The 24278-nt window shown below is 35.0% G+C and overlaps 3 protein-coding genes across 3 annotated transcripts; 1 reads left to right on the top strand and 2 right to left on the bottom strand.

Moving 5' to 3' along the window:
• Positions 1-5421: 5421 nt before the first annotated feature.
• On the bottom strand, positions 5422-6390 carry LOC113324856. The gene has a single exon (XM_026573141.1). It carries the CDS (start codon positions 6388-6390, stop codon positions 5422-5424), a length of 969 nt encoding a protein of 322 aa, XP_026428926.1.
• A 3462-nt stretch (positions 6391-9852) lies between these two features.
• On the top strand, positions 9853-11727 carry LOC113324855 (aluminum-activated malate transporter 2-like). The gene is made up of 3 exons (XM_026573140.1): positions 9853-10297; positions 10395-10795; positions 10913-11727. Exons 1-3 carry the CDS (start codon positions 9853-9855, stop codon positions 11552-11554), a joined length of 1488 nt encoding a protein of 495 aa, XP_026428925.1. The 3' UTR covers positions 11555-11727.
• Positions 11728-12900: 1173 nt separating this feature from the next.
• LOC113324854 (putative F-box protein At5g62660) lies at positions 12901-14100 on the bottom strand. The gene has a single exon (XM_026573139.1). It carries the CDS (start codon positions 14098-14100, stop codon positions 12901-12903), a length of 1200 nt encoding a protein of 399 aa, XP_026428924.1.
• Positions 14101-24278: the final 10178 nt, after the last annotated feature.

The raw sequence follows: 24278 nt of genomic DNA, 5'->3' as shown, positions 1-24278 counted from the left end.
GCAATCGTGATTTGGAGGAGTTTGAGGTCGATTAAACCTCTGATTTTCATAGGATAGACTCCTTATGGGTCTAGGAATCTGATATGGGTGTTTAAATCGATTAGATTGGGCTCAATCGACGGATTTTTCTCACAGCAAAAAATATGGAAAGTCACGTGCGTGATCTATTTTAGGGAATTTTAGAGAGATTAAAACGCTATAAACCTTCCCAAAGATTTGTATCTATCTAAGGAAGAGTTTAGAATAAAAAGGAAAGCTCAGAAACGCGTATAAATCCTAAAACAAGAAATTGCCGCAACTTGGTCGTGAAGAGAAGGAAAGAGATTTTGGAAGATTTGGGAGAGATCTAATCGGTATTTTTGATATAAATAGATGTCTTGGGTCATATAGAAGAGGTGTCGAGAGTTTGGGAACCTAAGGAGATCCAGAGAAGAAGAAATCAAAGCTTTACCAAACTCTGTTTCTGCTGCTGCTGCTGCTGAAGAAGAAGAACGCGAAGAACATTGACGCTCGGTAGACAGTCGCAGAAAAGTGTCGTTGTTTAACAGCAGAAGAACATTAAACTGTTCAGGGCAGTCTTATTCTAGGGTCTTAAAATCAGCGACAAAGCAACAGTTTTACTGTAACAGTTCCATTGTAACAGCTGTTTTGCAACACCAATGCACTGTTGCAAACAGTCTGTGTTATTACTTTTCACTCTTTTAATCATCTTTTGAGCAACAAACACATATTTTGAGATCATGATTAATATGAGGAGCTAAACCCCATTGCTGAGGCGATAGAGGAAGCTATTTTTCCAACAAAAAGTGGTATATTCTCTTTTATCTTTTTATTTGCAATAATTATATGATTATTTTCCTTGAACTATTATTGAATATGATTTTTATTTGAGTGATTGTGATCTATTTTTATGGAGTATGCTTAGTTTTAAGACTTTTGATGCTTCATACTTGGTATTTACAATTATTACTTTTGAAAATATACTTGTTGCAATATTTTAGAATCAAATTAAACAAGAAAATTGCACAAATATAAGTATTGATTTAATCACTTTGAATTTGGAAAATAGTGGAATCTTAGCCTCAGTGTTTCTTTTAGTATTGATATCATCTTTGATTGAGTTTGCTATAATTTTTAGTGAGTTTTCTATTTTAGTATTAGAATTTAAGTCTAATTAATATCCTTCACAAGTATGAGAATCGAACCACTTTTTACCACTATCTACAAATCACATCACCTCTCAGTTTAAAGTCTTCTTTGGGATTGAGAAGCTCTATGACTTGGTGGGAAACTATATAATTGCGGTTTATCCTTTGTTTACATTGATTTGTTGACTAACGGTGGTTGAACTTTGATTGCACCTAGTTTGTTTATGATTGAGGATCTTCTCTTTTGATATAAGATTCACTCAAACTAGTTCATATTTTCGACAGGGATCTTTAGACTGTTTGTAGTTCTAAAGACGATCTTGTGATAATCCATTGTTAACAGACTCCGTTCTGTGCGTGATTGATCACAAGTGATTCAAGTGATTGTGTGCAGGTGTTTATTGAAGATCTAAGAAGATTTGAAGACGAAGAAGATATTGAAGATTTCTGATTTGTGGGTTCATAATTTTTAGGGTGCACAATACTTGTTTCGATAAAAAGAGGATCCAATTAATAATCCGTTTTATCCTTGTGATAGAATTGGATTGATTAATTGAGTAGATCGGCATCAACACAATTCTTTGGATTAAGAGTGTTGATCGAAAAATCTTAACGATTACTTTGGTAATTGAACATAAGATTGATCTAAGGACCTGACGAAGGATTTTATGTTAAGATAAACAGAAGATCCTTTGTCTGACTCATATCACTTGGTTGAAGAGAGTTGATACCAAACAGATTTTTTGTTCCTTTACTGTTTGGAATACGAACCAAAGGAATTGTTCCAAGTACGTGACTTATTTATAAGCTGGAGGCGTGGGAATACAAACAGAACTAGGTGAACTATAGGTTTAGTTGCTTGGTCTTAATTGTACGAAGTTAGGTGTAATTTTTTGTAGCGGCTTAATCCTGAGAGTATTCAATTCTGGACAAGGTCCTGGGGTTTTTCTGCATTTGCGGTTTTCCTCGTTAAAAAAATCTTGTTGTGTCATTTACTTTTATTTTCCGCATTATAATTGTTTTACTATAATTAAAGTAAATCACACAAACGTTAATTCTTATTTACTTGATAAGTGAATCATATTGAGTTTGGTTAAGTCCGAACCTTTTTATCAAGTAAACATACTTCGTTGTTGTAGTTTCTCGATCTCGTATCCATAGACGATCACACGAAGTGTGAACCGATTAGTTGCATTTTCTCGACTCAGTCCATAGAAAATCACTTTCGGAGAAAGGACTTATAGGTAGGAAAAGTTTTAGATTGAGGTATATTTGGGTACCCTCGTCTTTTCAAATTCAAATCATCTCCCAGCTCTGGAAACCGGATATGGAAAACCATTGGCATTATAAACGGTTAAAAAATTAGGAGTACACACGTATTTCAAGACAGAAGCTTCAAATATCATATGATTAGTTCCACCAGAGTCAAGAATCCAACCATGATCTTTATTTGAGTTAGGATCTATTAGAGTTAGGCCAATATTACCTGACTCTTGGAGAGTGAGATGGTATGCACTCGAAGTAAGTTCATCAACTTCTGGAGTAATTTTTTTTCCTTGCGCTATCATCTAAGTAGAAAAAATAGTTGCATTTCCTTTTCCTTTCTCTGTTTTTGATCGAGTATTCCACCATTCAGGATAACCAATTCTTGAAGCATTTTTCGATGGTGCGCTTACCATTTCCATAATAAATACATTTTTCACTTATGTTTGTTGAGGAGAATTGTTGGGAAACAAAGTATTCCTAGATATGTTGATTGTCATAGATATTTGAGGGGAAACCACTTGAGTTTTCATAGTGCCACGATGTTGTTGCTCATGTCTTACAATAGAAGAAGCCGTTTCTGGTCCAGGAAGTGGAGTACTACGAAGTATTTCTCCTCTCATAGAATCATAAGCATCATCAAGACCAGCAAGAAATAAATAAACTCGCTCTTCATCGATTTCTGCTTTGCGAATTTTTATTACATCTGCTTAGGTAAAAGTAATTGGTTTACGATGATCAAGCTCTTTCCAAATAATTGTAAGATCATAAAAAAAGGTAGCCATCGATGGACTTGTTTTTTTTGTTGCCATAACTTTACGAGATAAGTCGTAAATGATTGATTTATCATCTCCTTCATAGTATCGATGTTTCACGGCATCCCAAACATCTTTCGTTGTAGGCAAACGGATAAATACATTCATTTATTACAGTTCCATGGCACCAACAATCAAACCTTTTACAAAAGAATTTTTTATAAACCAATCATCATATGCATGTTCTCCTAAAGTGGGTTGTGGGGTGGAACCGGTTAAATATCCATTTTTGCATGTACTTGAGACAAACAATAGTTACAATTTGAAACCAAAGAGTAAAAATTTTATCATTCAATTTTACACCACAGGGATTCGTAGTGGCCTCTTGTAAAGAAATATTATTCATTACAGGTGTAATAATAACACCAGATTCATTACCAATAGCCATTAAATCAAATTAACTGAGAAAATGCAAATGGATCCAGAAAAGTTGCAAACATATTGCAAGAGATAATTACAGCAATAAGAACAAATTTCTCTTAAAGAAATAATCAACGTTTAAATGATAAAACTATGAAGTCTCAATTAGCAGGGTTACGATAAACAAACTTCACAAATAAAATCGCAGCAGAATGATAACGGAATGTTGATCGATTGAAGCAAGAAGCACTCATTCTAAAAAAAACACTCAACTCCATAGAAGCACTCAGCTCTACCATGAGAGCTCTGATACCAACTCAAACTTAAGGTATTAAAATCAATTGTTGTATATCATTTACCTCACAAATGAGGATATGTATTTACAAAGGAATGGAAAACGTGTTGTCGGACACAAAAGATTTGAAAGTCAACAAGTTTTAAATATAACCTCTGGCAAACTAACTACCCAAACATTAAATTTCACTACTAAATATTCAACATAAACTCCATATTGGAATAAGTGATAATTTTATCCAGTTCCGTCTTAAGGATCCTACCTCCACATAAGAATAATTGATAATATAATATAAATAACATAGGTCTTGTCATATATCAAAGTTTAAGAAGAAGGGATTCTTGTAACCATTTTACAAGATCATTTTTCTTCCAAGTGGAATCTTTAATTTGCTTTTTTGTGCATAACTTAATACAAATATCTTTCACTTATATGATTTCATTTGACAATTTTCGGTGTCATAGTTGAGTTTATATTTACCTAGATACATTTTATGTTTATGTATGTATTTTTTCAAGTACATGTATGAAAAATTTTCTTTTGGTTTATTCAAGGTAGACCTCTGTATAAGAATAACTCTCGTATAAGATTTTATTTTCGTGATCCTTAGGATATTCTTTTTTTTTCCGAAAGTGAAAAGTTATATTGAAAGAGATAGACCAAGCCTAAGTACAAGTTGCAGCTAGTACGAAACCAAGTATCCAACAGACAAGGTTTGGATTGGAAAATAAAATGAAAAATCTGCAGAAGAAAACGCTACACTGCCAACCTATACGGGTAAACTGCAATACACTGCAGCTGTAAAATCAAAGAAACACCAAACTCCGCTCTAGGATTGTATGCACAGAGACTTCAGACCAAAACACAGAGAATGTAGCATTTTGTGGTGGGAGTACAAATCCTGCAACATTCTGAAATACACTGGAGAGATAAAAAAAATAAGAACGAATGTTGCAGGCGCCAATCTCAGTAACCTACTTGGATTACAGATCACCAAAAACAGTGATTGTGTTTGCAAAGAAAGATCTAACTGCAAAACCAGTTCCAAGAAACATTGCAGTAATAGTTTCACGGTTCTAAGAATGTCATTCTAAACCTACTTCACTGCCAAGAGAAGTCTGAATCAATACAATGACTACCAGACATGAGTGAGACACTGAATTAATAACTGCACATCCCAAAAATGATGCTTAAAAATGAATTACCAGTTCCCAGTTATGCAAAATTTGATTACAGTTATCATCTTGAAAGTATCCTTATCGCAACTCCATAAGGTCACCGCCTGTTTAGTAAGTACAATGATCTCATACACCGATTCTGGTCTACCTGTGATATTCTTATCCAAAGGTTTTACTGTAATATGGGGTACTTATTATCTGGGGGTGTCCCGAATCCTATATAAGACAAAACATCTTATACCTTTGAAATGGTATACTCCCAAGCAAGTGAACACCCCTATTAGGGCCATGATTGTGGGTAACACCAGTGTGGATAGACTGCAAACTTCTTCTTTTTTAATAAGAAGAAAATTATATTAAGATCAAGGGTTGTACATCATTATGTTTTCACCATTTATAATCCCATGTAGCACCTTACATTTTACAACATTATGAAGAAAATCATTTCTCACAAAAGAGATTTTTTTTACTCTACTCCATCTGTCCAATTGGTCAGCCGCTCTTGTGTAGTCTCTACTAGTATATCCAATATCAACATTATTGTTATCATCTAAAAAAGATAGCACATCCTTCAGAATTCTCATTGTTCTCCATTCGCAGGTAGATGGCCTGTTGTTTAAAAAGGAAACAACATTCTCACAGTCCGTTCGGATTTTTATGTTTTGTATCTTTTTCTCCACAGCCCACTCCATACATTTCTGCATCGCTGTGGCTTCTGGTTCAGTTGTTCCTGTAGTCCATCCTGAAAAAACTCTTATGTCAGTTAATCTATTATCTAACCAATATGTTAAACCAATCCCATACGAGCCATCAAACTCTTCAAATGAAGCATTAATATAGAAGACGTTGTCTTTCCATTCCTCTGGACCACCTGTATAGGAATGAAATTTACTATTTCGTAAATGGTGTTGCACATCTTTTCTTCCATAAGTGGTTTCCCAATCTCTAATAGATTTTTTAATCAATGCAATACACTCGACAGGATTTGGCTTAACCTTGTTAAAAACAACAGAGTTTCTATACTTCCAAATGTGCCAACAGATTATGCTGAAAATTTCCTTCCACTCGTTTAGAGGGGAAACAAACCAAGATCTTATCCAATTTAAAAAATCATTATTGTAACTAGGCATTTGTATTCCCAATCCAAACCACACAGCCCTAATGAAATTACATGAATGAAACATATGTTGAGAAGTTTCCAAATGGAAGTTATTGCACATAACACAGTATGGATCTACATGATTCAAAACACTATTCATTTTGGCCTTCAAAGGAATAACATCAGCAGCCAATTTCCAAAAAAACATAGCAATTCTAGGTAAATTTTTCATATGCCATTTTTAAGCCAGAACTTATCCGTATTTAGATGTTGTTCATTTGAAATGATTTTATAGGATGACTTTGACTTAGTGGTGAATTCCCCATTTTTGGTTCCGTTCCATCTCAGTCTATCATGGTTGTTCACATTAACATATATAGACTTTACTCTATTGGCAATTTCAGCTTAGAAAACAGAATCTATCAAATCCACATTCCAAAATCCATTTTCATCAATAAGATCAGAAACATATTTGATTTCCTCATGATTCCAGTTGTTGAGAATACCCACATTTGGAACCCAATTATCACAAGCTATTTTGATACTCCTACCATCTCCCACTTCCCAAATACTGTTATTTTTAACGATTGCAATTCCTTTTCTAATACTGGTCCAAATCCAAGACACACATTTATCTCTACTTTTATGAAATGGATGTGACCTAGGAAAATATTTTCCCTTAAGAAGTCTGACCCGTAGATCATCAGAGTTGTTAACAAGCCTCCAAGACGGTTTAGAAAGTAGAGATATATTCAATCAATGAGGATTCCTAATCCCAACACCTCCACTAGCCTTAGATGTGCTAATATTACTCCACGCCTTAGGATAATAAGCCTTCTTAGGGTTGTTCTTGCCCCACCAAAAATCTCTCTGCATCTTATCTATCCCATCTAACACAGATTTGGGAAATGCAAAACATTCCGTTTGATAGCAAGGATAAGCGGAAAGAGTAGAGTTAATTAACACCGTTCTACCAGCTTGCGAAATTTTTTTTGCCTTCCAACCACTCAAAGATTTATATGCTCTATCTAGAAGAGGTTCAAAATTTAAAGCATTTTTCCTATTAAAGAAAAGAGGGGTTCCTAGATATTTCTCGTCTTTTGAAATTCTTTGGACTCGCAGAATTCTTGCAATGATTTTTTTCATGCTTATGATGCACTTTCTTATTAAAATACACACCAGACTTATGATAATTGATGTTCTGACCAGAGGAACTGGTAAAAATGTCAAGAATCTGCATTAGTTTCCTAATCTCACCAATATCGGCCTTACTGAAAATGAAACAATCGTCCGCAAATAACAAATGCGAAATCACAGGACAATTCTTATTGATTTTAACCCCTGAAAATTGTTTATGTAAGAATAATCTAGACAGACCTTCCAAAGCAGTAATAAACAAGTACGGAGATAATGGATCTCCTTGTCGGAGACCCCTCGAAGGACAAAATTGTATTCCAAGAACATCATTCAATATAACAGTCGATTTCACTGTAGATATGCACTCAAAAATCAAGTCACACCACTTTTGACTAAAGCCAAACTTCCTAAATAGATGAATTACAAAATTCCATTCTACTTTGTCATACGCTTTAGAAAGATCAAGTTTTAACGCAAAATACCCCTTCGTTGATTTACTTTTTTTCATGCTATGCAACATTTCATGGGCAATCTCTATATTATCAACAATCTGCCTTTTAGGGATAAAAGCAGATAGACTGCAAGCTTTCACGAGCTACTTCTAATCATAGAAGATAGAATAAATTGTTCAGAATTGGTGCATCATCTGGAAAAAGATTGATTGCCATAATAATTAAGGAACTGTTCATTGTGCCGGAAAAGACCATGCATATGGTAAGGCCCAAGAGCACGTTCATTGTGGCAGAAGAAAAGAGCACGCATAATGGTAAAGCCCAAGAGGAAAATGGTCAATGGTCTTAGAGCGTCCACAGTGGTGCGAGTATAACCAAAGACCAAAGACTAAAAAAAAAAGACCAAATTTGGGTTTAGTCCGTCATGTGGCGTAGTGGGAAAAGAGTATATTTGGTCGCGCGTTGATAAACATTACGCCTGGGATCAGGCGTTGGTAAAGATAACGCCCGAGTGGGGCGTTGGTAAAGATAACGCGCGAGTGGGGCGTTGGTATAGTATACGCTTCAGAAACAAAAAAAAAAAAAAAGGGCGGAGGTATAAAGCCCGCCCCATGCAAGTTTCATAAATTGTGAAAGTGGGGCGTTAAGTATATGAACGCCCTATTTCGCGCGTTGTCTTTACCAACGCCCTATCGGGCGTACATTATATCAACGCCCCGTTTCAGGCGTACATTATATCAACGTCCCTTGTGTAGCGGACATTATATCAACGCCCGATGAATGGCGGAGATTATATCAACGCCCGATGTGTAGCGGAGATTATATCAACGCCCGACTATATTTGGATTTGGTTTTGATCGCAGACCAAATTTGGTCTGGATTTTACTCTTTGATCAAATTTTGATCGATGGTCCGTCCCACTACACCAGCCCACTCGACTGAAAATTTGGGTTTACTCGTCCATTGCAGTTGCTCTTAATGACGTGTTTTGAAGTCGAAATAGAAACGAGAGGAAGATTTTATACTGCCAAGAACAAAATCAGCAACCTTAGTTAATTAATCAAGTACGTTATGATTCATTGATTCGGTGCCTGATCACCTAACTGATTAATCAGACGTAATCTAATTAACTAACATCTATAGTTTTGGATTATTTAGGTGTTATTATACAAATTTTAGCATGATGTGTAAAGGGTCCTTTTTAACAATTGTTTTTTACCAATAGATCATGTTTGACAGTACTGTAATAAGTGGTGATTTTGTTTTGTTTATACATGCACTTTCCTTGGGCTGACTTAAAAAAAAGCAAGCAAAGTCGGCTTCCTGGAATCATGAATAGAGAGAGTCAGACCAAATTGGCAAATTTAATCTCAGTCGGTACAGAATTTCTTCTTTCTGTCTTTTCTTAGTCGGTACAGAATTTCACTTGTGTAGTACTGAGTTGACTCGCATTGAGCAATGAGATTTGTTGGTTTGTCATCCCTGACTGTTAAATCTATGATGGAATCATGGAATGTCAGAATGATGGCATGTCCACTGGGTATCATACACTAGCTAGTTGACCTGTTGGAGTTATCTTGGCCTCTTGAAACTATAGTCTGTAGTACAAGCCTGACAAGTGATCTTTTGCTCTCTTCTCTGAAAACTCACAATTATGAACTTAGCATGTCTGAAAATAAAACCCCCCAGAGGAAACTTCGATCGGCATTGGAGTAATGGGCTACAGTTAATGTGTTATAACTTTACAGTTTTACACGTACAATACCACCCACTAATTTTTGTTTTCATCTGAGAAGTTTCAAAGAGACAATGATCACCATCTCCATCATCTAGTTAATTGCCTTTCATGGTTTCATCATCTTTTCTTTATTTCAAGTCTCCTTTAACTATTTGGCTTTCCATTTCTACAAATACAAACACCGGACATGTGTAGCAATCTCTCATAAACCAAAGGAAAAAGGTAAAGCACTCAACATTCATGTCCTTCCTACTTTATTTCTTCCTATAAATTCACAACGCATTCCTTCCTTCATCCTCCAACCATCTCTCTCTATCTTTCTCTTCCTAATTCTACTATCTAACACCCATTTGCTCATCAGCTAGCCATGGATATTGAATCAGGTAACATAGACTTGAAGAGTAACAATGGTGCAGTTTCCAAACATGGGTTCTTGTTGTGCTGGTTTAAAGCTTTGTTTATGAAGTTGAAAAAAAATGTGGCTGAATTTGCAAACAAAGTAAAAGAAATAGGAAAAGATGATCCAAGAAGGATAACTCATTCAATCAAAGTTGGAATAACACTAGCATTAGTTTCTCTTCTTTACTATTTTAGTCCGGTTTATGGTGGATTTGGTTCTGCAACTATGTGGGCTATCTTAACAGTAGTGGTTGTTTTTGAATTCAGTGTTGGTGCCACTTTAGGCAAAGGGTTGAATAGAGCCATTGCTACATTTTTAGCCGGTGCTTTGGGTGTTGGTGCTCATCACTTGGCAACCCTAGCTGGTAAAGAAGGAGAGCCCATTCTTCTTGGTCTCTTTGTGTTCCTACTAGGTAATTACCTGTGATTTACTCTAATAAGCTAGTTATATATGATTATGAATATGGTTCTTTCAGATTTTGATTGTATCTTGCTTTTCTGTTTTTGCAGCTGCGGTAGCTTCGTTTTCGAGATTCTTTCCGGGAATTAAAGCGCGGTACGACTATGGAGTGTTGATATTCATATTGACGTTTAGTTTAGTATCTGTGTCGGGTTATCGAGAGGATAAAATTATAAGACTTGCTCTTCACAGATTCTCGACAATTATAATTGGTGGTCTTTCATGTGTGGTTATATCAATCTTTGTTTTCCCTGTTTGGGCTGGTGAAGATTTGCATAAACTCATTATTGTCAATATAGACAAACTTGGAGATTTCTTACAGGCATTTGGAGGAGAATATTTCGAAAATTTTGAGAAAGACGGGGTAATGGCTAAGGATGATAAGAAAACCTTCCTTCATCTTAATGGATACAAAACTATATTGAATTCTAAGACAGCCGAAGAATCATTCGTAAGTGAACTTTTGTAGTAAACTTTTTATAGTTTTCTTTATCACTAGAAATGTTTAGCGCAATTCTTTTTATTTCACACTGTTTGAGTAAAATAGGTTCGTTGTTTGTTTTTCTAGGCAAACTTTGCGAGTTGGGAGCCACCACACGGCGGATTTGGATTCCGTCATCCATGGAAACAATATCTAAAGATTGGTATGTTAACTCGTCAATGTGCATACCGTATCGAGTCTCTTAGCAACTGCATTAATAAATCTCAAGTCCAACCATTGGAATTCAAGAAGATAGTTCAAAAGGGATGCATGGAAATGAGTATTGAATCAGGCAAGGCTTTAAAAGAATTATCAATTGCAGTTAAGACAATGAGGCATCCGGATTCTGTTCTTACACACCTGAAGAACTCGATATCTGCAGCAGATAACCTAAAATCCTCCCTGAGAACTGCTAAAATGGAGAATACAAACATTTTTGAGTTGATACCAGCAGCTAAGGTTACTACTCTATTAATCGAAATCATTGGGTGCATAAGTAACATTGTCGATTCCGTCAATGAACTTTCTCGCCTAGCAAAGTTCAAAGGTGCAGAGACCACTGCAACCTCGTTAGATAAGCCGAAGCAACAATTACAACATGAAGAAACACTAACTTCAGTTACTGTGGAGACAAGCAGCCATGACAATGCAACCCATGCAATTATTACAGTATGCGCACTGTCTACAGCTCTGGAAAGTGGGATTTTAGAAGATCCCTTGATCTTATAAGACTTGCAATATACATGATTCAGTGAAACAACGCCTGGCTTCAAATGGTAATAACTTGACATCGACTACAACTATGGGAAAAAAGTAAAGAAATTTGTATTTGCAGGCGCTTTAACAATTGTAACAGTATACGTACAGTTGTAGATATAATGGTAAAAGAACCTTAATTACCATGCCTATGAGAAATTTTTGTGATAATTAATTTTCTGTAAATCATGTTCCATAGTTTTTTTTTCTTCTGTGGGTTACATTCCGCTTTCACATTTGTTGTTTTTTCTCCGTCGTTACCCAACTTTTCTACTACTAATTCTCCATCTTTACCCGAATTCTACTAATAGCAACGCTTGCCCGCTTACCCACTCGTTGCTTTTTCTCCATCTTTACCCAAATTCTACTATTAGCAACGCTTGCCCGCTTCCCCACTTGTTGCTTTTTCTCCATCTTTAATTCTACTAATAGCAACGGTTGTTACATCGTGGAGAATGGCTCAATATATATTTGTTAAGATTTGCTTGAACGTTATTTTTGTAAAGAGTTCTTGATGCATGAAATTCGATTGATATAAAAAAAAATTGAAGCATGATAGCCTATTGATATAATTATCCTTCGGGATATACTATTTGGGAAGGATCCTGAAATGAGAACTGTTTCTTTAATTCCCTTTTGTTGCTTTTAGGCTAAATATATTTGGGAGGCACATAGAATTATGGCAATTGGGTAAAGGCACTGAGAACCCAAAACTTGGTAGTGGAAAGTGACTGGACCTATGCTACCCAGATTTGCGAGAAGAAGACAAACCCAGCTTGGGATCTCGGAGGGTTAAATCAACAAGTGAAAACTAAAAAATAAAGGCTCGGAAGTATCATTTTCAACCACCATCTAATTAGGTTGTGGTTTAATTGGTTAAAGCTGCTGCCAATCTTAATTGGTTAAATTGGTTAAACTTGAAGGAACTTGGTAAACTCAACCACACTGCTGAAATAAGGTCCTTCCCAGCTCTTATTCAAGTGTGTAAGCCTTTTGGAAGACTATCAAAAATAAAAATAATAATAGACTGCCAATTTCACTCTAAAATGAGAGAAATTATACCTGAAACAGAATCCAGAAGAAGCGCAGGCACTTTTTTTTTCTCAAAAACACTAATATCATTGATAGGGGAAAAGATAAATGTAGCACACTTGCACTAACAAAGCTAAGAAAACATAACAAAACAGAAAACAGAAGGAACTAAAAAGAGAAGATAGAATACGAACTGCACCCTCGTGAAAAAGCTTTGAAGATCTTCAAACATTTCATTGACATGTTCTGTAATTCTGTTTGTCTTCAAATCCATCAGTACATAAAGTCTATAAGTAAGCAATGCTGTTCACATGCCAATCACCTTTGCCGTCCATCTTTGAGCCAAGTATTAACTCAATCTTGTTCAGCTCCACATCACAAGAGTAGTACTCATAGCTTAAAAGTGCATCCTCATCGTCGACTTCACGAGCCCCATACCACATGAATATGATTTTTGGTTTAGGATTTGTGACAATTTCAATTAAATGACAGTTATATTTGAAATCCTCGTAGGATAGTACTCCAACAGCATTTTGAAAGCTCTTCGCCAGTTCAATGTTCCTTTCTCTCACCCATTCACACTGATTATCAATATTCTTCTTCAAAACCCATAATTTTACTAGTTTGTCTTTGTGGTTCAATTCATAATAGCATAACAATCCTCCCATCTCCACCAGATTACAGAAATCCACATTCTGTGATGCGTCATTAGGGATTTTAGTGGTATACAAAGTTTCTGTGGTCAAATCAATGCTATATATCGTCTTCTTAACAGTCTTGGGTTCTTCCGTACCATCACTAATCCAATATAAAACACCAATAGAGAAAACAACTCCATTCCTTACAAAAGAGAAAGGTGTATTGAAACCAAAACCAGGCTTTACAAGATTTCTCCAAGAATCCCTTCCAAATTCTCCGAGTGTTAAGATCTTGCAAAAATACTTATCATCATAATTACCAAAACACACAGATTTATAATTCTCCCCCACAGGGTCGTAACCCAAACAAAATTCACAATTATGCAGTCCTATCCCATCTGGTACTGGAAGATTAACAGAACGACCCGTAATCGGGTTATAAACGATATAATCGTAAACAGAATTACGCTTAACACATCGACAGAACAGCAGTAAACCATTGAAAGATTGTTTAATTTCCATATTATCAACCCTATAATCAGTTTCTGGCTTAAACCTAACAATCCTTCTTTTACTCTTATCGACATCAAATAATGACAAATAACACTTGCGAGTATTTTTATCGAATTTGTAATCAATAATACCTGGTGGTGATGAGGAAGGAGAGTTCCTCCTTTGATGAAGATTAGCAAATTTCTTGTTGTTCAAGAGTAATTTGGACCATAGTTTGCAGACACAAGTGAACCGAACCACAGACTCAAGAGGGAGTCTGGTGAGTATATCATAGATTATGATATCATGAGGAAGAACGGGAGTTTCTTTAAGGGATTCTGAATCATTGTTGTTCATCGCGTTAGATTGGAACAGGATTTTGAAGCAAAAACTAGGGTTTGATAGACAGCAGTGGAAGTGAAAGAGACCCAAATATGGATGAATAATAATGGACCCAGAACCGATTTATATCGTGCAACCGTGCTTCTTTCCTTTTCCTACGATCCCGCTATGGAGTGTTAAGGGCCGTGTAAGGTGGTAACGGCCTTTATGACGACATGCGTTACAAAGTTCCGATACACAGTGGTACGTTACGACGGTTATAACCAGTACGAGGGATCGTGGCCACGTGGTGGACGGATCATGCCCGCGATACACAGTGGTCACTACAACGTTATAACCATTTAAATCGATTTCTTCCATTTTATTTGGTTTTAACATAATCTCAAAAACCGCATATTACATTATACAATTGTTCTATCGGTACCAAATATATAATGATGAAATAAAAGGGTGTATCTATTTATCATCTTTTCGATGTAATCCTTCAAACCTCAATCTAAACGAAGTAGTCTAATAAATTAATCTTTGGGGCTCTTTGAAACCCATCATTCCTTAAAAAAAGATTATCCTTTAATAAAATTTTAAAAAATCGTAATAACTTGGCAATCTCCAATTCAAAAACAAATACTTATTTGCAAGAGAAAGATTCGGTTTAGTCCATTTATAGCCGAGCTCATATTGGTTTGGTTCATTAGGTCCATAATTATTTGAAAAGGTTTTACATATTTCATATTCCTATTTTCCCTAAATTCGATCCCAACTATACAAATTAAGTTTTGTCTAATATGTTTTAGGTTGGGCAAGCAAAACACACCATAACATACACTGTATAGGTAACAAATAAGGTTTATCAATCTTGTCTTGTTCTTTTTTCTTTTTTTGTTTATTTCTTTGTTTCTTTTTTTTTTTTTGATCGGCTCTGTTTTGTTCTTCTTCCTCAATCTCAAATCTCAGCGTAATTTATCTTTATTATAACATGTGTAATAAGTCAATGCGCACAATGATGCCCCCCCCCCCCAATCTCGATACATTACTACCAGTACCACTGTATTTCAATTGTTTTTGATATAAAGGTTTGGTACCCAAAATGAAAAGCACAAAAAATGTAGTTTGATCACAAAATTTGTTATTTAGTTTGGGTTTTTGTTTACTATTTCAATTAGGTTTTGGACTCAATTACCCCGAATTTTATCAATTTTATATTAATGGAATTTCTTACAAGAGTATGTATGGGAATCCAACTTAGTTTTGCGATTTGATCACCGAACCTCATTTGATCGTAACTTGCAAATGAATTTCTAAAGATGATTAACTTGGCAGCGACGGTGGTGGTGGTGGTGATGGTGAGAGTTTAGGTTAAGTATGGAGATTGGGGAATACTGTAGTGAGTTTTGTTTACCCAATCTAAAAAGAGTTATACAAAATATGATTTGTATAGTTGGGATGGGAAATAGGTAAAACCAAAATTTCAAAAATGACCAAAATATTCTTCGTTAACGGTTAACGCCTGAAATATCAGAAACTATATAACTTTCCCTCATTTATTCCAATCATCTCTAGATACATTTTCACTTCCATTTCAGAATCAGAGAGAAAAACCTGATTATGCTCCATCAACTAATCAAAACGCTAATATTCTTTCAGAAACAACCCTAATCGGCTATCCATAATCAATTTCATCAAAACAATCAGCCAGAAAACTTCGACAAAGACCCTAAATGACGAAATCAAAGAGGAATCACAATCAAAAGCATATAAAACACAAGAAAATAGTTGTGGTTCAAGAAGAACCGACTGTGTAAACAACATCGGAGCAAGATCTTGACGTAATCGAAGGTACGATACCAAAAATAATTGTAACCTAATCTCAGATCTAGTACTGGAAAGTTAATTTTGATCTTTAAATGCATGTTCATTGTGTTTCTGTTGATGTTCATCCTATGGAGATAGAGTTCATCCTCTTCGATGAACTTTGTACTTTATAGTTGTTTTCTTGTAAGAGTTCATTATGTTTTGTGAAATATCATGTGCTAGTTGTGCTTATGGAGATGGACTTCATCCTCTTTAGTGAACTATGTACTTTCTAGTTGTTCTCTTGTATGAGTTCATCCTGTTTTGTGAACTATCATGTGCTAGTCGTTCTTATGGAGACGGAGTTTATCCTCTTTAGTGGACTATGTACTTTCTATTTTTTTTCTTGTAAGAGTTCATCCTGTCTTGTGAACTATCATGTGCTAGTCGTGCTTATGGACATGTAGTTCATTTTATTTATTGAGCTTTATACTTTCTAGTTGTTTTCTTGTAGGAATTTACCATGTTTTATGAACTATCAGGTGTTAGTCGTGCTTATGGAGGTCTAGTTTATCCTCTTTGATTAACTTTGTACTTTCTAGTTGTTTTATTATAGGAGTTCATCCTTTCTTGTGAACTATCAGGGGCTAGCCGTGCTTATTGAGATGGAGTTCATCCTTTTTAGTGAACTCTGGACGTTCTAGTTGTTTTCTTGTAGGAGTTCATCATGTTTTATGAAATATTAGTTGGTTGTCATGCTTATGTAGATATAATTTATCTTGTTTAGTGAATTAGAGAATTTATAGTTATTTTCTTATAGGAGTTCATCATGTTTGGTGAACTCTCATGTTGGTCATGCTTATGTATATGAAGTTCATTACTTTTGATGAAACTCTAAACTTCTTAGTTGTTTTCTTATAAGAGTTCATTATGTTTGATGAGTTATCAGTTGTTGTGCATGTTTATGTAGATGAATTTCATTCTGTTTGATGGAACTCTTAATTTTTTAGTTGTTTTCTTATACTCCCTATGTCCCTATATAGATGACCTAGTTCAAGTTTACACGAATGTTAAGGCAAGGAGGAGATAATAGTACTTTTAAGTATTTTTTTATAATTATACCCTTATGGATAATAATTAGTAAAACTCAGAAATGATTTATTTCTCATACTATACCACGGATATTCATAAAGTTTATACCATTGGAAAGCATTTTAAAACACCTGTGTAACGAATATAAACATGCGTATCAAATTATACATATTGGGGCTGTTTGGTAACCATTATTATAATGGATTATCATCTCATAATCCATTATATAGCTCATAACGGATTATGTATGTGTTTGGTAACCATTATAATAATTGATTATTTAATCATAATTGAAAAAATTCATTATTTTCAGAAACATAAAAAAATTGTTTTTAAAAATTATTATAATCAATTATTTTTTTTTATAAAATTGAGTTGGGTTTTTTGTTCTTATTTTCTCTAAACTATCAAGAGAGAGCTAATAAGACAATAGGGGACTTAGAAAAAGAATCCTAGATCATTGATTTTCCCTCTCCTTTTTGAGAGCATTTTCCATACATAATCAATTATTTGAGAAAGGTGTTTGTGGGAATTTATTATAAAATGATTATACTAAAATCATTTATTTATTTATGATTATTCATAAATAGATAATCATAAATTTTACCAAACAAGGCCATTGGTTATAATAAAAATAATCAATTAAAATGGTAGATTTAGAAATATCCCCTTGTTTAATGATATAGGTCATCTGTTAGTGAGACAAAATTTAAAAATGAATTAATCATCTATTTAGAGACGAATGGAGTACGAGTTCATTCTATTTGATGAACTATCAGTTGTTGGGCATGCTTAATTATGTAGAGGGAGCTAATTCCGTTTAATGATACTCTTAACTTTTTAGGTGTTGGACTTTATTATGTCCAATGAAATTTTAAGATTTGCGATTTTCTTATAAATAAGACTTCCTATATTGCTTTCACAAATGGTTTTTGTCCAGATTTCATTATAATAATTACTTTTTTCCCTTTTCTATGCAGATGAGGATGGGAATAAAGCAAGTAAAAAAGATAAAGTACAGGGGTAGCTTTGATGCTTTCATTTCACTTGCTAAGAGTATTAGAGATTACAAAGAATGGGAAGCTTTAAATGCCGAGCAGATTGCACTTAATTATAATGTATTTTTTTCTAGTATATACTATTGCTAGATCAGAGTGGAATAACATAGTGAAATCTTGTCAAGTTATAATGGACGCTCACACATTAATTCCTGGGAAAGAGTGTGTATTTGAATTCATCGTTAAGGGCACAATATGTTAGACCAATTCTCGGTTGAACCCACAAGTTTTGCTATCTAAAACTTGTATTCAATGTTAGATGATCAAAACTATATCTTGATTTCTAGTCTACTAAGTTAAGTCTCGGACTAGGTTAGAATTTGGTAGTTGAGTATCAGACATCACCCTCGAAGACTGAAAATCGATGAAGATATTTGGAGAATTTTTTATCAGGTATGTGAAGACTGAACTATTCTATTTTACTCATTATCTTACCATTATATTTGTTGAGACTATATCGTATGACTTCTAGTAGATTTACAAAGAAAAAAATTCCAGTCAAGATTGTCTTGTTAAAAATCACGGAATATGATTCTAGTAAAGATGTTCAATGATCCTTAAAAATATTAGTTCGAAACAATTTATTGTTTGAGAATTAATTTGTGGATCAATTGAAAATTGCCCATGCAAATGATTTTATCACTTGGGAATGTTTTAAACATCATAAGAGAGAAATTCAAAACTTCTGACATTGCTGCTCACGGAAAGTTGGTGAACCATTTCGCAAACCATAGATATCTGAGTTTCAGAAACGCAGGGAAGGTTAGCGAACCAGTTCACAAACCACAAGTTCAAACTGGGACAGTTCACGACCCCGATTTATGAACGGTGGCGAACTAAATTTTTATGTTGGTATTAAAAGGCTAGAAGTTGGAGAACCCAGTTCGTGAACCGTGTCAAACTGACTTTGATAGTCTTTTAGGGTTGGGGAACCGGTTCACAAACCGTATGACCATGAATCGTGAACAAGCACCGTTTCAGCAACTGTCCCAGTAGAATTTAACATATGCTCAAAGACTTATTTTTTAAATATGTTTAGCGTTGTTGTGACTCTCTTAAACACTTCAAAGACTTCATTGATCATTTAATCACTTGTGTGTGTGCAACATGATTAAATTCTTAGGTGTTTAAATGAACGACAAATTGCTTATTGTTCATATGGCATATTTTACAAAACGAACAATTATTATACACAGTCTGTAACCGGACCATAGTGTATATTCTTTTATTGTATTTTCAAAAATTATTTCTCACATGTTTAATAGAAACCCTAAACAATGTTTCATCTAAACATAGAAAGTGTTTGCTTGATTCTCAAGTTATCTTAGCAACCCTCAGTCTTGAAAAACTACAAATAGAAATGCTCTTTCAACTGGGAAATTCAATCTCTGACACTTTATATCCTATTTGTGATAGAGTCTTCTTCTATGAATCTAAGTTTCCTTTGAGAAACATAATTAGGTTTACGACTGAATGAATTTATTTTGGGGATTCGTGAAGTCAGGCTTGACTATCTTTACCTTGATAGATCGTGTATCTTGATCTTGCTTTTCTGTTATTGAGGTTTTCATAATCTCTTTCAGGCAAGATAGATAGAAAAGACAAAGTTCTTTTCGTCTCAGACTTTGTGAATCCTTCAAGATAGATATTAGAAAACTGATCTTAATTGATAATTTGAAGATTGTTCTTGAGAGGTGTTAAAAGATTCAAGCTTCTTATCTAAGTGAGAGTAAGTGTTCCGGATTGTGAGGTTTGTTATCCTTTTCTATTGCAAACATATTTCCAAGCTTTGTTCTTTGATCTAATGGGAGATCAAATAGGCTTATCTGTTAGAAGAATATTGGTATCAAAAGTCTTTACTTAGGCTAAAGAAACTCTTAGGATGTAAAGGACGTAAGGGAATCACTTGCATAGAGCCTTGCGAGGTTCAAGAGACGTAAGGAGGGCGATTGTAACTGAATCGATTGGAGGGTGGATGGGGTCTTAACTACATTCCATACCAAAGTCTGATAGTAGGCTAGTGTCTATAGCGGCTTAATACAGTTTGGTGTTCAAATCTAGGATGAAGTCCTGGATTTTTTATGCAGTTGTGGTTTCCTCGTTAACAAAACTTTTGGTGTCTTTTTTTTTTCTTATCCGTATTATACTGTTTTTCTTTATAATTGGATTTATGCAAGTTGTACGTATTTAATCTTAGTAGATACTGTTGGTTAAACTTCAACATAGAAGTCACTAACAAACTGGTTAGGACAAGATTAGGAAATTGATGTAATCCTAAGGGAATTAGAAGTCATCTAGTTCTAAGAAAAGGAAAGACATGTAATAAGGTAATAGGACTAGGAAAAGGAATTCATAGTTCTATATATATATGATCACCAAAGTTGTGGTTGATCATATGAGCAAGATTAGAGCTTGTGTTTAGTTTTGAGAGATTTTCTAAACATCAATAAAGAGAGTTGTCTTTATATAAGCTAAGTTTCATCTTGCAGTTGTCATTAATTGGTATCAGAGCTTGTTTCTGAGCCATGGAAAAAGAAACCACCATTGTGGGTGCAAAACAGTTCACGCCACCATCAATACAAGTTCCAATCCTCAACGCCACAAACTACATAGTATGGGCCATGAGAATGAAGGTACTGATGAAAATCTACAAAGTTTGGGAAACAATTGATCCTGGTACATTGGACCCAGACAAAAACAATGTTGCCATTGGATTACTCTTTCAAGCAATACCAGAATGTCTTGTTCTACAAGTTGGTGAACAGGAAACTTCAAAGAAAATTTGGGATGCAATAAAGGCACGTTATATTGGAGCTGATCGAGTTAAAGAATCCCGTCTGCAAACCTTAATGTCTGAATTTGAAAGAGTGAAGATGAAAGACACTGATACTATTGATAGCTTTGCAGGAAAGCTATCAGAGATAGCCTCAAAAGCTGCATCACTTGGACAAACTATTGAAGAGAACAAGCTTGTCAAGAAGTTTCTCAACAGCCTACCAAGATCCAAGTATATTCATATCATAGCTTCTCTCGAACAAGTCTTAGATTTAAAGAAGACTAGCTATGAAGATATAATTGGAAGATTGAAAGCATATGAAGAGAGAATCCTTGATGAAGAAAAAAATGGAGAAACTCAAGGAAAACTCTTGTACACAAACTCTTACCAACAAAACTCTGCGACAAGAGGAAGAGGTCGTGGAAGAGGTGGTAGAGTAAACAGAGGCCGAGGAAGGGGAGGAAGGTTTAACTCACAAGATAGAACAACAATTCAGAATGATCAAAACCAAGGGAAAGAAAAGAATGATAGATCAAACATTATTTGTTACAAATGTGATAAACCAGGACACTTCTCCTTTGTATGCCCTGAAAGAATACAAAAGATGGAAGAAGCAAACAAGAATGAAACAAGGGAAGCAGATACAGCTCTTTTCATGCACGAAGTTGTATTCTTAAACGAAGGGAAACTAATACCAAAGAACTACGAATCAAAGGATGGAGAAGAAGGAATCTGGTATTTAGATAATGGAGCCAGCAATCACATGACTAGTAAGAGACACTAATTTTCTGAACTCAATGAGAAAATCAAAGAACAATTGAAGTTTGGGGATGGATCTTCTGTAGAAATTGAAGGGAAAGGATCAATTCTATTTCAGAGCAAGACCGGAGAACAGAAGCTTGTCACAAAACTCTACTTCATCCCAAACTTACAAAGCAACATTCTAAGTTTAGGACAAGCTACAGAAGTTGGATGTGATGTTAAAATGCGACAAGATTATCTAACAGTTCATGACCCAAGTGGAAGACTTTCAGTTAGAGTTTCACGCTCACAGAATAGACTCTACAAGATAAGTCTCATGATTGGAAGGCCATTATGTCTGAATATGAGACTGGAAGATCAGACATGGAAGTGGCACGCAAGATTAGGACACATAAGTTTCAGAACCTTAAAAACTATGTCTCAGAACAAGATGGTTCGAGGGCTACCAAAGAATAACGAAGAAGAAGAAGAAGAAGAGGAGATCGATGAAATAACTCAATCCATTCCACTGCGAAAATTAACAAGACAGATACAAAAGCCACAGTATCTGGAGGATTATGTTCTTCAAGCTGCAGAAGAATGTGAGATTATGCTACTTTCTGTTAATGATGAACCAAGTAATTTTCAGGAAGCAAAGGTCTCGACTAAATGGACACAAGCATGTAGAGAAGAAATTATTTCAATCAACAGAAACAAGACTTGGTTTCTAGTTGATAAGCCAGGTGGGGTAAAAGTGATTGGTCTTAAGTGGATCTTCAAAATAAAACGGAATGCTGATGGTACTGTCAATAAATACAAAGCAAGGATTGTAGCTAAAGGATATGTACAAGAATCAGGCATAGATTTTGATGAAGTTTTTGCACCAGTTGCTAGAATTGAAACAATACGCTTATTAATTGCAGAGGCAGCATCAAACTCATGGGAAATTCACCACTTAGACGTTAAGACAACATTCTTACATGGTGAATTGCGAGAAGATGTGTATGTTGAACAACCAGAAGGTTTTGAAGTAAAAGGACAAGAGCATAAGGTTTACAAGTTGTCAAAAGCTCTCTATGGTCTAAGACAAGCTCCTCGAGCCTGGAATACAAAGTTAGATCAAATCTTAAGAGAAATCAGATTTGTTAAGTTCTCTAAAGAAACATCAGTATACAGAAGAGAAGAAAATGGAACGCTTCTTGTGATTGCAGTCTATGTAGATGATCTATTTTTGACTGGCAACTCCCTTAAGGTGATCAATGAGTTCAAGAGAGAAATGTCATCAAAGTTTGAGATGTCAGACCTCGGAAAACTCACTTATTACCTTGGCATAGAAGTCCATCAAGGAGTAGATGGGATTCAGATTAAACAAGAAGCTTATGCAAGGAGAATTCTGAAAGAAGCAGGACTTGAAACTTGTAATCCAACTAAGATACCAATGGAGTTTGGACTTAAAGTTTCAAAGGCACAAGAAGAAGCTGAGATTGATCCAACGAGTTATAAAAGAAATGTTGGATGCCTAAGATACTTGTTACACACAAGACCAGACTTGGCTTTCTCTGTGGGAGTAGAAAGCCGTTATATGCAGAGTCCATGCAAGTCTCATGGTGATGTAATAAAGCAGATATTGAGATATCTAAGAGGAACAATCAGCTGTGGATTGAAGTATGGTCGAGGAGGATCAAAAGGAATTGTTGGGTATAGTGACAGCAGTCATAATATTGACCAAGATGATGGAAAAGGTACAACTGGTCATATATTTTATCTAGGTGAAGCACCTATTACATGGTGTTCACAGAAGCAAGATACTGTAGCCCTCTCATCCTGTGAAGCTGAGTTCATGGACGCAACAGAAGCAGCTAAACAATCAATATGGCTTTAAGAACTGTTGGGTGAAATCAAAGGAAGAGAACCTGAAAAAGTTCTCATCAAGATTGATAATAAGTCTGCAATTGCACTCACTAAAAATCCAGTGTTTCATGGGAAGACGAAACACATTCACAAAAGGTATCATTTCATACGAGAATGTATCGAGAAGGAGGTCATCAACGTTGAACACATACCAGGAACTGAGCAGAAAGCAGATATATTGACAATGGCATTAGCTCGGATCAAGTTTGAATAAATGAGACAATTGATTGGAGTACAAGATATGTCACGGGTAAGGTTGAATCTTAACGGGGAGAATGTTGGTTAAACTTCAACATAGAAGTCACTAACAAGCTGGTTAGGACAAGATTAGGAAATTGATGTAATCCTAAGGGAATTAGAAGTCATCTAGTTCTAAGAAAAGGAAAGACATGTAATAAGGTAATAGGACTAGGAAAAGGAATTCATAATTCTATATATATATGATCACCAAAGTTGTGGTTGATCATATGAGCAAGATTAGAGCTTGTGTTTAGTTTTGAGAGATTTTCTAAATATCAATAAAGAGAGTTGTCTTTATATAAGCTAAGTTTCATCTTGCAGTTTCCATTAGATACGTCCATCTAATTGTGATCGATTACGAGACTCGTTTTTTATAGAATTCGTATCTTGAAAGATAGATAACAAGTTTTATTAGTTGGCAGAATTACGATTGGATTATTTGGATACGACTAGATTGATCTTGGATATTGATTTTTGAGATCGTCCAAGTACTCTTCTTAACAATCAGGTTCACGGACTCATTTTCTATATATGTACTGATTGAGAAGAGTTAGAGATATAAAATCTATATACATATTGTCAAA

Source organism: Papaver somniferum, chromosome 11, assembly GCF_003573695.1.
Source record: "Papaver somniferum cultivar HN1 chromosome 11, ASM357369v1, whole genome shotgun sequence".
Lineage (NCBI taxonomy): Eukaryota > Viridiplantae > Streptophyta > Magnoliopsida > Ranunculales > Papaveraceae > Papaver > Papaver somniferum.
Note: the sequence above shows the minus strand (reverse complement) of the source record. Positions and strands in the feature narration are given on the sequence as shown.